General features: G+C 35.8%; 1 protein-coding gene across 2 annotated transcripts in view; it reads right to left on the bottom strand.

Annotated features, from left to right (window-relative positions):
* The window catches only part of LOC123547579 (histone-lysine N-methyltransferase NSD2-like), a 74,142-nt gene extending 66,204 nt beyond the window's left edge, over nt 1–7,938 (bottom strand). Inside the window, exons 1-2 of one of the 2 annotated variants that reach the window (XM_045334783.2) lie at nt 7,810–7,938; nt 1,090–1,300 (exon numbers count right to left, since the gene is read on the bottom strand). In XM_045334783.2, the coding sequence (XP_045190718.2) occupies nt 1,090–1,291 (202 nt within the window). In that variant the 5' untranslated portion in view covers nt 1,292–1,300; nt 7,810–7,938. Of the gene's footprint in view, nt 1–1,089; nt 1,301–7,802 lie in introns of both variants that reach the window. The other variant, XM_045334784.2, reaches the window with a different exon arrangement.
* Between the last annotated feature and the right edge of the window lie 7,955 nt (nt 7,939–15,893).

The raw sequence follows: 15,893 nt of genomic DNA, 5'->3' as shown, positions 1-15,893 counted from the left end.
ACAAGATTTTTAAAGTTTCCACTGATTATAAACATACAGGGAAAAGTGACCATGCCCCCTGACTGCCATTTTTTTTTTTGACAAATCAAAATAATTTGAACAATCATCATGCAGGGTCACCAAAGGAACATTATCACTGAAATCAGGTCTGCTGTTTCCAACAAGATTTTTAAAGTTTCCACTACATTTATACAGTTTGCTTGTTTTGGGTTTAACGCCGTTTTTCAACAGTATTTCAGTCAAGTAACGGCGGGCAGTTAACCTAACCAGTGTTCCTGGATTCTGTACCAGTACAAACCTGTTCTCCGCAAGTAACTGCCAACTTCCCCACAGGAATCAGAGGTGGAGGACTAATGATTTCAGACACAATGTCGTTTATCAAATAGTCACGGAGAACATACGCCCAGTCCGAGGACTGAACTCACGACCCTGCGATCTGTAGACCGACGCTCTACCTACTGAGCTAAGCGGGCGGGTCACATATATACAGGGAAAAGTGACACCATGTTTTCTGACACATCAGAATAATCTGAACAACCTTGGTGGATGGTCACACAAGGCCCACTTGTGTGAAATAATTTCATAATCGGACCAATAGTTTAGAAGGCAACGACGTTTGAACCATTTTGGAAAACCAGCCAAGGAACATCCAGGCCTAGTTTCATCAACTTCTGCTACACAGTTTCAGAGATGTTGTTTGAAGAAAAGAGTGGACGGACGGATAATGGAAAGTGATCACAATAGCTTACCTTGGGCAATTTGTGCTCAGGTGAGCTAACTAACCATGGTACTACACTTTCCTAGAATAGTTGAAATTATACTAGTAGTTTTATAGTTCAAACAAATTTTTGAGACAGGGCTGAGGCAAGACAAAGACAAACTCCACCACAAATGGGGAGATATAACCAAAATTGCATTTATATAACTGAAGTAACTGTACTGTAATTATGTTTTTAGGAAAGTACAAATAATCGCCCCAGGTTTGTTCTGCACCCACTTGTCCTTAAAATGTGGCTAACCAGACAAATACTAGCCTATGATTCTCCCAAAGTGAACAGATGAACCTTACAATTCCTGACTTTTTTTTACCTATATGCACAACTTTTCCAACTCCCTCGACATCTGTAGTAGAATGCTCTGCACCAACAACATCAACCTTGGCCGAGACCTTACTCTGAGCAATCTTGGGGTTTCTGGTCATCACTGCAATTTGTGGTAGCTGGTGCCTGAATCCGCTGGCAGCAGGACCTGCATCCAAACCATTCAATACAGCTTTCTGGGGACTAGCCATGTCTTAAATCTGAAAAAGTCAGCAATAGTTACTTTTTTAACTGCTTTCTGGGGACTAGCTGTGACTTAAATCTGGAACAGTCGGCAATAGACTATTAGTCACTTTTTCAGCTGCAACTGGGCCTGGCACAATTCCTTCATTGCCCTCGAGTTAACAATTATTTTATGTCTATGGTTTCTTAAATCACAAAGGTCTGTCGATTTTTAGTGCCACATTCAAATAATGCAAAAAACAAGAGCTGTCCGTGAGACACCCAATGCTCAAATATTAAAATTGTTGTCCCAGAAGCAGGACTGTTACCCTAAATGTTAAAATATCTATGGAGTTTAAATCCAGTATCTGCATTAGTTTTGGAGGTAACTTACATGCAAAATTAGGACAAGGATTTTCTAAGTACAAAAGGGGGCATAATTTGGCCAAAATAAATGTAAGATTTATAGGACTTGATCCTGTGAAGTTGGTCATTGACCTAGAAAAAGAAAAAATAAGTTTCAAAGCTATATCCCTTTAAATAATAGCTAGCACGCAAAACTTTAACCAGGTTTTTCTAAGGCCAAAAGATGGGCAAAATTTGGCCAAAATGCATGTCAGAGTTATGGGACTTGATGCTATCACCTAGTTTTATAACCCCGAAGACACATGTGAAATTTCAATTCAATATCTGCATTAGTTTTGGAGATAGTAAGGTAACTTGCAAGCAAAACTTTAACCAGGATTAAGAGTTTTAATCCAGTACAGTAGCTTGCAAGCAAAACTTCAACCAGGATGTAGAGGGTTTTTTTATCCAGTATCTGCAATAGTTTTGGAGATAGTAACAAACATGCAAAATTAGAACCAGGATTTCCAAAGTCCAAAATACATGCCACAGTTATGGGACTTGACCCAGTGAGGTTGCTTATTGACCTAGAGTAAGAAACAAGAGGGCCATGATGGCCCTATATCGTTCACCTGTTATCATTGCACTTGAGGACAAGAAGGTCCTCAGAAAAAATATCTAAGTCCAAAGGACAGGAACAACAAAGGGAAGAAATTTAACCAAAAAGAAAAAAAATTCTTACAAGGTACAGATATGTCAAAATACACCTAACAATTGGAGGTACCATATATGTTGTACCACAGAAAAGTGGTCTCGGATTTTCCCTACGGCCAATAATAAAAAAGTTACTAAAAATAAGCTATTTATAGTAACGTAGAAGGGAAGTAATTAAAAAAAAAAATTATTGTAAGTGAACAAAAGAAGGATCTGCCAAATAAATCTGTTGACATAAATGAAATTTCAGATCAGTATCTTCATTAGTTACGGAGATATACCCATTTTAATTTGAAATAAAGGGAGGTAATTTGACATAAAATCAGTCCATAGTTATCTACCCTGATTGGCTCAGTCCAACTAATGACAATAATGAAATTTCAAATAAGTCCTATAAGTACTTACTGATATAAATCCATTTTGATTACAATCAGGGGAGGTAATCAGATATAAAATAACTCTGGAACCTACGTTTGGATCTGATTTGTCATGGAATCCAAGATTTATTGTTGCTGAAGATATTTTGGAAGTTTGTATCAAATAAAACCATAAATGAAGTCTCTATATGGCTGCAAAAGTCAAAATAGCCAATTTTGAACCTTTAAGGGGCCATAACTCTGGAACCCATGAAGGAATCTGGCCAGTTCAAGAAAGGAACCAAGATCTTGTGGTGATACAAGTTGTGTGCAAGTTTGGTTAAAATCAAATCATAAATGGAGCTGCTATTGTGCAAACAAGGTCAAAATAGCTAATTTTGGCCCTTTCAGGGGCCATAACTCTGGAACCCATTACAGGATCTGGCCAGTTGAAGAAAGGAACCGTGATTTATTGTGACACAAGTTTTATTAAATTCAAATCATAAATGAAGCTGCTATTGTGCATACAAGGTCAAAATAGCTAATTTTGGTCGTTTCAGGGGCCATAACTCTGGAACGCATAGGGGAATCTGGCCAGTTCAAGAAAGGAACCAAGATCTTATGGTGATACAAGTTGTGTGCCAGTTTGGTAAAAATCAAATCATAAATAAAGCTGCTATTGTGCAGACAAGGTCAAAATAGCTAATTTTGGCCCTTTCAGGGGCCATAACTCTGGAACCCATTATAGGATCTGGCCAGTTCAAGAAAGGAACCGAGATCTTATGGTGACACAAGTTTTGTGCAAGTTTGATTAAATTCAAATCATAAATGAAGCTGCTATTGTGCAGACAAGGTCAAAAAGCCCTTTCAGGGGCCATAACTCTGGAACGCATAATGGAATCTGGCCAGTTCAAGAAAGGAACCAAGATCTTATGGTGATACAAGTTGTGTGCCAGTTTGTTAAAAATCAAATCATAAATAAAGCTGCTATTGTGCAGACAAGGTCAAAATAGCTAATTTTGGCCCTTTCAGGGGCCATAACTCTGGAACTCATAATGGGATCTGGCCAGTTCAAGAAAGGAACCGAGATCTTATGGTGATACAAGTTGTGTGCAAGTTTGGTTAAAATAAAATCAGAAATGAAACCACTATCGTGCAGACAAGAAATTGTTGACGCACGCACGCACGGACGACGGGTGATCACAAAAGCTCACCTTGTCACTATGTGACAGGTGAGCTAAAAATAAGTTTCAAAGCTATATGTCTTTAAAAGATAGCAGCTAGCTATACATACTTGCAAACAAAACTTTAACCAAGGTGTGACACCAACACCAGGGTGAGCAGAAAAGCTGGACTATTCTTTGAATACTAAGTTGAGCTAAAAATTTGGTTAGAAAACTGATATAGGACAAAATTAATGGGCATTCTCTATGAAAAATCGAACAGGTATTTTTTTTACAATATGCAAATCTCGTCTTACAAGTGAACTTCCCAACCACTGAGTAGTCTCTGACTTTTAGTGTATACTGTATTGCAGAAATTCAGACAAAACACAATATATACTGTATGAATCAAGTATTTATTCTAACTGAACTACTTTGTCGTGTCACAGACACCGAGATATTTTGTAATAGGCAATGTTTTATTTCTCTGTGCAATTATGAGTCATTTTAATGCTTGGATGTGCCCAACTGAAAGTTGTTGAGAACAAATAATTACCAACCTAGAACAAAACGGCTTTAATATCTAAATTGTGAGAAATGAAGATTTTTTTGTGTGTTAATGTCTGCCTCTTACTAATATCAATCCTTACGTGAAGTTTGATGACAACTGGGGCAATAGTTAAGAAGATATAAAGAAACTGAAAAGCATTCCGCAAAACTGAAACCTGCATGCAATGACAAGGTCAACACTAACACAAAAGCAAATATATTTATTCCTACTCACTGATCAAATAGTTATAAGCCCTCAGGGCTTTTTCCGGGTGTTTTGGGAAAAAGGCCCCTGGTCATATTGGGAATTTTTAACGCGGTAAATTGTCAAATTTGGGAAAATATTATGACAAATTAAGTGAGTTTTTAATTCATATATATTGGTTTAAATCTTCAGTTTCAAATTTTACTGGTAGACAGTATCCCCTTGTGAAATTTTGAGATTTTTTTTTCAGGATTGTGTTCCGATATTGCCTAAAAATACAGTAACTATTTATTTGTCATGCTAAAATTTTTGTTTACAGTTTGTTTTCACCAAAGTCATAACTGAAATTATCCATAAAGTAGAATGGCAAAGTGGTGTATTTTCGAGTGTAAAAACTGGGTCGCGAAAATATGTGACAATTGATTTTAATGGTATAAGAACTACCTGTCAACATGTTTTGGGTACTTTATTCAATTAATATTTGTGTTTTCATGCATTTTGAGAGGTTTTTGCATACAAATCATACATTTCTCTAGCAAAATCTTGTAATTATTTTTTGCCGAGGTTGCAGACGTCATGTTACTAAAAATAGAAACAAGTTTGTTTTTCCAACATTTTGTTTGATTTACTTGGCAAACAAAACTAATTGTGCAAGAATTATTATTGAAAAACAGAAAGTAACTGATTTCAGTTGGGAAATTTTTCATTGGATTGGGAATTTTTTGCTCCAGATTGGGAAAAAAAGAGCATAATTGGCATTGGGAATGGGGCCGAATATCGGCCCCGTGAGATGGGGTGAAAAAGCCCTGGCCCTACTCATTGATCAAATAGTCAAACTAAACATGTAACTTTCATCTATGTCTTTGTGTTGACCGACAGATAAAGGTCTATTTTGACAATCTATATGTTTTATGACCTTCAAATTACAAAGACTGCGTATTACTTCGCCTTAAAATATTGGCAGTGGCTAGGGGTCTGGTAACCGGACCTTTGATGATGTTACATCTGTGTACCAAAATTTATTTAAATCTGTCGAGCCATTCACAAGTTATTGTCCGGAAACAATGAAAACCAACAGACCAACAAGCTCACTCCTATATACCCCCCAAAGTTTGTTTGTGGGGGTATAATTAAACATTAATATTCATGTAGAAATGTCAAATGGGTTGAATATTACTCATAATTTTAAATAACAGGCTTAAATCTCCAGAAATATGATCAGGTGGACATGTGCAAGGAGATATCTACCATGACACCAGTTTTAATACACAGCGGACTGCCAATGACACTAAACAGCAGAAACAAAATATATCAGAGATACATTAAACATGTTAAAAAAAGAAAGTGGTGGGCTAATAGTGAAATAGCCTGCAGGTGGCTATTTGTAAGGCAGTTTTGTATTACATTGTACTGGTCATTCAACTGATATATTTATAAACGAATTCTTTACTTTTCATACAAAAGATACAGATATACAGTAATGAAATATTAAATAACGAATATGGCTCTCCCCTATGAATAATGAAGTAAGATAATACATAAGATACGGATATATAGGATAATGCAAACATGTAATAAATATGCTCTGCTTTTATTTTAATTTAAAAAAAATTAATTTGCCATACGAATAGCCGCCTGCGAGCTATTTCATATTACGAATAGCCTCTCTTCCTTAAAAAATATCAGCCAGGAAATTTTATGCCAGAAAACATTCCCAACAGATTTCATTGGGGATTCTACAACAGAAACATGAGGAATGAGTTTGGAAGCAACTAGCCTTACTCATTTGGCTTATCGAGATGACATTTTATGATCTGATATTTTATAGTTGTCTTCCCTCCACGCTTTACCCGTATCTGCATTTTACTGTTTGGAAAACAAAGACTTTAAAAAATCCAAAAATATGACACTAAATTACAGAAATAAAACACAAAATATTCATTCATAAAATGTCAGCGAGGCAAGTTTATGTTTTAACTTTATACTGCCATAAAATCAACACTGATTACACTTGTCAACATAAATTTATGATCAGAGATGTAATCATTACAAATACTTTGTAAATATACCAGAAAACGTTCCCAACGGATTTTAATTGGGGATATCTTATACCGTTCATCTGTATTGTCGCGGTACTTGACATTCGACGTAACGACATTAAACAAGAAACAACACAACAGTGTATTTCTTGTCTTTACCACAATATTTCATGTCATATGCATCAATAACTGTGTGAAAATGAATAAGATATCATTCAAGAAACATCCATGTGTACTTCGAACAACAATAGTCAGCCAATGTGATCGTGTGACGTCACATCACTAATGTCGCGGTATAGGTAAAAAATTGTGGCAATCAAACTTTCATAGGTTAAAAACACTAAATATTATTCAAACATTGAAAAGCTATCCAAGTCAAACTAACAGGAATTAACACTCAAAAGTCATGTAACGCCAATTTAAACGTTTTATATTATCTGTTTACATTGGCACTATCGAAAATATTCTCCTCTGGGCAGTGGACACACCTGATATTTTGCAAGTAAATCACAAGGTCGCTGGCGTAGTCATAAAGGAAGCAGAGCCTCATAATGGTATTATTTCTGGATAGTTTCTATCTGATAGCTGTCAAACATGTTTCAATTCACGAACTTGACTTGTAAACACCCATAGGTGGCACAACTCAAATACCGCGAAATTAGTGATGACGCGAGATTAGTGATGACAAGTATAACAGAAATATGCAGAATAAGTTTGGACGCGACTGAGACAGCGACACTCAAAAGTTATCACGCTGTCCCAAAACATCCTATTATTTGGACTAGGAAGTGACGTGACAGTGATAAGTTATCACTGTCTTGAAACATGCTATTATGATAATAGGATGTTTCGGGACAGCGTGATAACATGAATTTTTTACTATTGAATAGGTTGCTTAATAAATCAATTTTGGACCAAACTTTTTGACCTGGGCATAGCTATGATAGACTATATACAGCACAAATAGTGATTCTACATTGCAATCTTTTACTACATGATACTAATACACATTGAGGTTAGTTTATAAAATTTATGTCGCCATTTTGTACACTTTTTCAAAAAAGACGATCTAAATTTAGAATTTCTAGTAAACTTTCTTCGAAAAAAATAGCTTTGGCAACGACAGCAGCTATGTATAATTTAAACTACTTTGGGGAATATATAATTACACTTTACATCTGTCATTCAGGAGGACATGGCAATAGCAGAGTAAGGATAAATCGACTTATTTCTGCACCAGATATTGAAATTTTCAACACAATATTCATTCGGATGCCTACGGACGGCGGAAAGCGGAAGTGTAGGAAGAGCGTTGCAAAGATTGGCGGGAAATAATGGATAAAATAAGTACAGTTGTATGTATCACCAGTACACTGGAAGTACATCATTTCCCGCGTCAAAAAGAATTTCAAAGATAATTCAAAATAAGTTTCGTCATATATTTCCTAATTCTAGTTTTAGAAAAAAAACTTAATGTTATTATACAAATTCTTTTAATATTGTCCTGTTGAACAAGAATGTCCAAATAAATACTAAATTGGCAACAGGTGTTGTTGAGAAGTGTCTGCCAAATTACCCATACTTGACAGATGCACGTAACATAACCGTCAGCGGTCCCGTTTGAACAGTTTTAATTTCATTTAGGTACGGTGAAGTATTTAGCTGAGAAATATTTGATTAATGCAACACTACTTATGTTTTTTAACATTGTTCAGGTTTAAGTGGAAATGACATAATTGATGGATGTAGAAAAAATAGTAAAAAACTTAGAGAACATTGTGAGAACGCTAAATGAACGAGGGGTTAAAAGAATTTTTATTGCCAGTATTGTAGAAAGAGGATCGTTTCTAAAGTGGACGGGAATGAATAGATATAGATTTAATATGAAATAAGGCAATGCCTCAATCGGGAATCGTTAAGTCCATCAGCGTTCCCAGAAATATACGTTGGTAGATTTTGGAATAAAAGACAATACTGCACAATTCTGTACTGATGCGCAAGACGTTGCAGTTCGGACAAGTTATATGGACGCTTATTACGCACAAGGAAAAAAATGTGTATTCTTCCAAAATATCCGATGTCAGACTCTCTGTGCATGTGCCGGAAGACCACATTTTTAATTAGATAATATATCTCATTCGGTATATATCGCATGTTACCGTAGAGGAAATCGGTAGGATCGATTCCCTAATAAAATACGGAGGAATGTTAACGAAAAACTCCTCAAGTCTTAATTCTGTGACGATTTCATGAACATTTGTCGTAAATGAGGTTTCCTAAACATTACGATTGTGATCAAATTCACCCTGGATTTCGTGAAGGAGGACTGATAGTACTTGGCTGTCTGATAAGACACAGTTTTAGAAGAACTTACGTCAACTGAACTCCTAATTTGTGTGAATAAAATAATTGAATAATATATGCCTGATACTTTATATTGTTGACTGAAAAATAAAGAATAATAATAACTGCTGTTCTGTTTTGAATTTGAATTTTTCGGCACACATTGTAAGAAACAAACCACTTACTCTCTTATACATTAAGTTGATAATTAAATCAATAAACATGTGCGCTCTTTCTTGGTGTCACCAATTACAAGGGCTTGAAGTACTTACCAGAGGCGCGTGATTTAATCAGTTGGCATAGGTGTGATAATCCTGATAATCCAATTATACACCTTAATCAGTCGGCAGCTTATTTTAGATAAGGCAATAAAAGGGTTATTAAAATTCGTTATAATTATAATTATGATGTAGCTATCATTTTATTGCAATAGCATTTACCGAGAGTAAATAAAGTCAAACGACCTTAAACAATAGCTGGGAGTATCTTTCTGAACATTTACCCAATTATCGCTCTTAAAAAAATGAGTCCATTTCGCACTTTACTTCCATTGCACGCCATTGACTTAACACAAATATCTGCTGTTTGTGTGTCATTTTCATTTCTTAACATTTAACGACACTTCCATTAACTATAGCCGACAAGTTTACCCAATAATCGTTCCTAAAACAATTTGAGTCCATTGCGCACTTTATCTCCACTGCGCACCATTGCACACTTATCTCCATTGCGCACTATAGGCGTGCCGTGAACGGACTTATTCAATTCACAACAGCGGGTGTTAAGTGCAGTGTGGCGGCCGTAAAAAGTTTTGTTTCTCTCCTTTTAAAGGTGGATGTTGCTAGCGTTGGTGGTCATAGCATGTAGCTTATTGTCAGGTTATTAAGAATCATCATATATTTCATTACCCAGTGATTACTGGAAGCAAACACCCAGCCAGCATGACTATATCGGCCCGATATAGGTATAATGTCGGAATGTCGGCAAAATGTGCCGATGTAGGGCCGACGTCGGACCGTTGTAGTGCCGCAAAATATTGAAATCGGTAGATCGACATCAATCAGTGTAACTACTTCTTACGTCGGACTGACATCGGGCCGATATTGGATTCTCTAATATAACTATAATTTTCAAAATATTATTGAAAAACGTGAAGTGAAAAAAGTAATCTCATTGTTTATGTGTGCTAATTTATTAAGCAAATACGATATATACCAGAATGAATCAAACTAGGTTCCAAACAAAATTTGTAGACGGTATTTATCAAAATTTTATATGTAATAAAGGGAGATAATAATTAAGATGCATTTTTATTTTTATGTAAAATGCCGCCATAAAAATATTTATATTTACAAAAAGTTAAAAATAAATATGTTTATAATTCTAACTGAGCAATTCTAATAGTGTTAAGAATATACAGAAAGCTTACGTAACTGTATAAAACATGCAGTATATAGCTGTGAAAATTATTATATCGATAAAATCATAAAAGCATCATGCATTTGATGCGAAACACACGAGTTCTCAAGAAAATTACTTTGAGAATTTATAAAGTGTATACTTTAAGAAAACGTTGATAATTAAGGCATTTCGTGTCACACTATTTTCCGACCACGATATGATCTGGCAATATTGGGCCGAAATCATTTTGATGTTGGCGAAATATCATTTGCCAATATCGGACCAATGTCATTATGATGTCGGCCCGTTATCGTCTATCGACATCGAGCCGACATCATTCCTATTTGCAGCCGACATTGAAGCCGATATCGGGCCGTTATAGACAACGAAGTCGGTTTGATATCGGGCCGATATAGAATGTTGGCTGGGCATGATCATCCATTTCTAGCTTGACCATCTGGCCTGCTGTGATTATCTATCAGTATGGAATATGTACTATACATGTATACTATATATTTGCAATGAACAATAAAAGTACATTGAAATACTGACTGGTAATTGTATAGGTAGCCAGTATGTACCCAGCCAGAACGCATGTGATGAAGGACAACACTGTTCACTAATATGCGAGACATTTCCATTTCAAGAACAATTTCTAGTACAGAGACGAATAGTTAGGTTTTTATCAGAAATAGTTGTTCTCATAATTGTTTATTTGATTGTTTATTCATTTATTTCAATTATAATTGTAATTTATCAGCGTCTGAAGTGCGGAATGTGGCTCTTGAGTAGTTTAGATAATTACATCTAGATACCTCATGACTAGTAAACCAGGCCAAAAAAAGGTACCAGATTTTATTTTCAATACACTTATAACATTTCCATAGGTCTTTCTTATCTAGATGTGCAATCTTAGACAAATAATAGCGCGTTTTGTATATTTGAAATTTGAGTGTTGAGTGAAAGTATTTGTTGTAATTCCGGGCCAGGTTTCATACCAAACACATTACATGGTGTCCACTTTGAGAGTATGCTGTATTGAATTTATTCTATGTATTAATTACTGTGAGGATTTTACACTGCAAATTTATGCTAAAATAAAATTCAAAAGAACTCACTTAATCATAAAGATACAAAATTTGCCGTCATAATATTATAAAAAGGAATACCAAATGATATTACATTATTAACATGGACACGGAATCAAATGTCTTCCAGTCGGCGTGATTCCAATTCATAGTTGTTTTACTAAAGGAACTGCATGTATAACAAGTAGGTTGACTTTATTATGTTTTTTTTGCCGTAACTGGTTAGTTGGATCTAAACAGACCAAATTAATTGATAAATGTATAAAACTGAACAATAACCAACTTGGTGCTTGCAATATGTTTCAGTATCTATATATTATTGACGAATTAAATTTTACTGACCGTGACTAAACGACCTCAAAGAATTGATAGCGAGAATGGCATTGCAAAGAAAATAATACTACAGCAGCAAACAGCATCGTTTCAACAATCTCTTTTTTTATCTTGAAAAAAGAAAGTACTGATAACACCAAGCCGAACCATAAAACACATGATGATTGGTTTGGTTTGTTTTGGGTTTAACGCCGTTTTTCAACAGTATTTCAGTCATGTAACGGCGGGCAGTTAATATAACCAATGTTCCTGGATTCTGTACCAGTACAAACCTGTTCTCCGCAAGTAACTGCCAACTTCCCCATATGAATCAGAGGTGGAGGACTAATGATATCAGACACAATGTCGTTCATCAAATAGTCACGGAGAACATACGCCCCGCCCGAGGATCGAACTCGCGACCCCGAGATCCGTAGACCAACGCTCTTACCTATTGAGCTAAGTGGGCAATTAATATGCAAGATAAATATCTTTGCCGGTCTACATGGCTGACCACTAACTGAGTATCCAATTTGCCGATGACTATTAATTATTGACATGCTGTAGTGCTAATATGTTTCCCTGGTATATGAACACCCCCTTTAACACTTTACAGATTTTTTATGTATGTAGATATATACCTAAATCAAAGTTAAGCAAACAGCCCACTAGTTATGAGTGAAATATTTAAGCAGTCTGCATCCACAAATTCTTGCAAAGGTACGTAAACTTTTCAAAAGTGAAACTAGATCTATTTAACATATGCTAATGTCAAGAATTTAACCCTTATTTAGCTAGGCAAGACTGATTTAGCCTTTGCGACCAATGTAGATCTTGATCAGTCTGCACCTCCGTGCAGTCTGGTCAAGTTTTGCACTGTTCGCCATTCAGTCAGAAGAGTTTTGGTAAATATCCCTTTTAACAGTTAATGATACTGTCCAAATTGAAACATGGACAAGTTCATTATAGAAATTTAGCAGGGCACAGTAAAGTAACAGAAAAATGATCATTAAATGTATCTTAAACACTGTTTTACCTTAAAATAGCCCTCTACTGGGGTTGGGACTATTTCTGTTCACTCAAAAGTTAACAAAATTTTGAAACAGTTTATTCAGCCTTTAAGGCTTTTAAGGGTTAGGGTTAGGGTAAGATTTTCTTTTTATTGAAAACTGTTTACGTCAGGTTTGGGGATGCAGTTTTCAGACAAGTTATTGGTATTGAACAAACTGTGAACCCCATGCCGCAGATTTGTTTTTATATTGTAACGAAAGAGATTTTATGTTGGGCCTTTCTCCAGATACACAGGCAGACATTATTTATGCATTTAATAAACCAGCACGCTATCTGGATGATATTCTTAATATGGATAATCCGATTTTTGCTCAGTTGGTAGATACTATTTATCCCTGGGAGTTCCAGTTAAATAAAACTAACAATTCGGATGGATACTACTGCCTCATTTCTAGATTGGCATCTCTCTATTTATGAAAGTTTTATACATACTAAAGTTCACGACAAGAGGGATGATTTTAATTTTAATATTAATGTTAATATTAATTTCCCCCATTTGGATGGGGATGTAACACAGGCAACATGATATGGGATACTATGAAATCATTAATTTTCGTGGGGGGCTAATTTTCGTGGATTTCGTAGTTGCGTCAATCCACGAAATTAAGTCCCAACGAACAAATATAATTCCTATTCATTTTGTCTTCAAAAGATGAAATCCACGAATTCATATCCCCATGAAATAGCTGTTTTTGGTCAAAACACGAAAATTCATGCAAACGAAAATAAATGATTTCACAGTATATATTTCTTAGACTAAATTAATTCGGTTTGCAAGAGCGTGTAGTCATGTTAAGGATTTCAATGAACGTAATCTATATATTACAAATAAACTTCTTCAACAAGGCTACCATTAGTAAATACATTGTTAAATTTTACTATCGTAATTCAGAATAGGTTTGATATTTGTCTTTGTTTTTTTAAAAATAGAACAGTATTAAATTTAAAGACACTTCTGCGAAAAGGTATATCAAAACCAGATTTTTATGGGAATGTGGTTTACAAACTTCATAAGATTTTGGGTCATGGCAATTTTCCAATTGTATTTAGTAAAGTTATTAAAAGTTTTATTAAAAGAGGCCATGGCCCAACTGTCTTGAGACACATCGGATGTTTGGTGTTCAGCCCATTTACAGTTGGACGCTGCGCTTTCCTCTTTGATTGTGTCTGATGGAACAGGTGGAGGACTCTATGATAGGTAGTTCTTATATCCAACGGGGACTAAGCTATTTTGATTTCTGTCTTCTGGCCTGCTTCGTCGGGCCCTTTAGGGTGTTTTCATTGTTGCCCTGTCTTCTGCAAAGGCATTGATTACATGCGTTTTATGTTCATAAGGATTGCTTTTGATACAGATATACAAGAGCATTTCGGTGTTTACATAATATGCGTTTTGTTACCATTGCGTATGTTAGGGTTTCACCTAGAGGGGATAACTTTTATTTACACTGTCCTGTGACTTTACCGGTTTGCCAGACCGTGTAGTCATGTCAAGCATTTCAATGAACGAAATCAATATATTACAAGTAAACTTCTTCAGCAAGGCTACCGTTATTACAAATTGCGTAAATATTTTGCTAAATTTTACTATCGTAATTCTGATTTAGTTTTAAAATTCAACAATAATTTAAAGACACTTCTGCGAGAAGGTATTTCTAAACCCGTTTTTTATGGGGATGTGGTTTACAAACTTTTTTGAGGAATGGTCACTGTTTTGAGACATACCGCATGTTTAGTGTTCAACCCGTTTACAGTTGGACACTACGCTTCCCTCTTTGATTGTGTCTGACTGAAGAGGGGGAGGACTCTATGATAAGCAGTTTTTAAATCCTACCAGGACTGAACTGTTTGAATATCTGTCTTCTGGCCTGTTTCGTCGGGCCCTTAAGGGTGTTTGTCTTGTTGCTATGTCTTCTGAAAAGGCATTGAGTACATACGTTTTTGGTTCTAAAGGTTTGCTTTTTATATATTTATACACGAGCATTTTTGTGTTTTACATGCCATGCCTTTTTGTTTCCATTACGTGTGTTAGAGATTAGCCTGGAGGGGATTACTTTTATTTACACTGTCCGGTGTCTTTGGAACATGGTGGGGGTAAGAGTGAGTTTGGATGCGCGCCATAAACCGGTTTAAGCTCCCCAGTGGTGTTTTTGCCACTGACCGTTCCAATGCGGTGCCCCACTGTGTTCCTTTGTTTGTTCGTTTGGTCCTAATGTGTCGGCTTTTGTGTGTTTGTGGTGTCCGCGTCTGCGTACTGTGGGTTTCGTTTTGGGGAGGCTGCGTTTTTGGTGCGTGACATTCCCTCTTTGATATTTGTCTTTGTTTTTTGTTTTGGAACATGGTGGGGGTAAAAGTGAGGTTAGGTGCACCATAAACAGGTTTTGCCACTGACCGTTCCAAAGCGGTGCCGTACTGTGTTTCTTTATTTGTTCGTTTTGTCCTAGTGTGTTTGCTTTGTGTGAGAGTGTGTGTTGTTCGCGTGCTAGATTAACGTTTGAGGAGGCTGCGGTTTTGGAACGTGGCTTTCCCTGCTGGATATTTATCCTTGGTGTTTAGAGTTAGGATTAGTAAGGTTAGGGTTAACCCGTACCCTAGATGATGAGAACGGTATTTTGCATTTCCACTACCGTCCATGATCAGGCTCAATCAAGCCAAGCCTGCAACATTTTCATTTACATGTCGTGTTAGGCAACCTGTGAATTTCCACTTTTTCTTTTTTTAAATTCAAAATAGTATATCTCTAGTTTATACTACCTTCATATCAGAGCACTTTGTTCAGTAGAACCAGTACGTATAATTAAATGTTATCAGAGATTTTCCTTGCTTTGTATAAATTCAGATTTTTTTTTCAAAACTTCAAGGCCAGAACTGTTTTTCAGAGTAACCAAAGACATTTAAAAAAAATTTTTTTTTTAATTTATACTTTCGTTATCTAAAAATCTAATACACACCATAAATATATACATTTTGTCTGTATTGAGCAGTTTGCTTAAGTGCACGATATAGCCAAAATGCAAGTCTTATACATCTTTTAAACTGATTAAATTT

This window comes from Mercenaria mercenaria, chromosome 9 (assembly GCF_021730395.1).
Source record: "Mercenaria mercenaria strain notata chromosome 9, MADL_Memer_1, whole genome shotgun sequence".
Lineage (NCBI taxonomy): Eukaryota > Metazoa > Mollusca > Bivalvia > Venerida > Veneridae > Mercenaria > Mercenaria mercenaria.
This window is presented reverse-complemented; position numbering and strand designations above follow the sequence as displayed.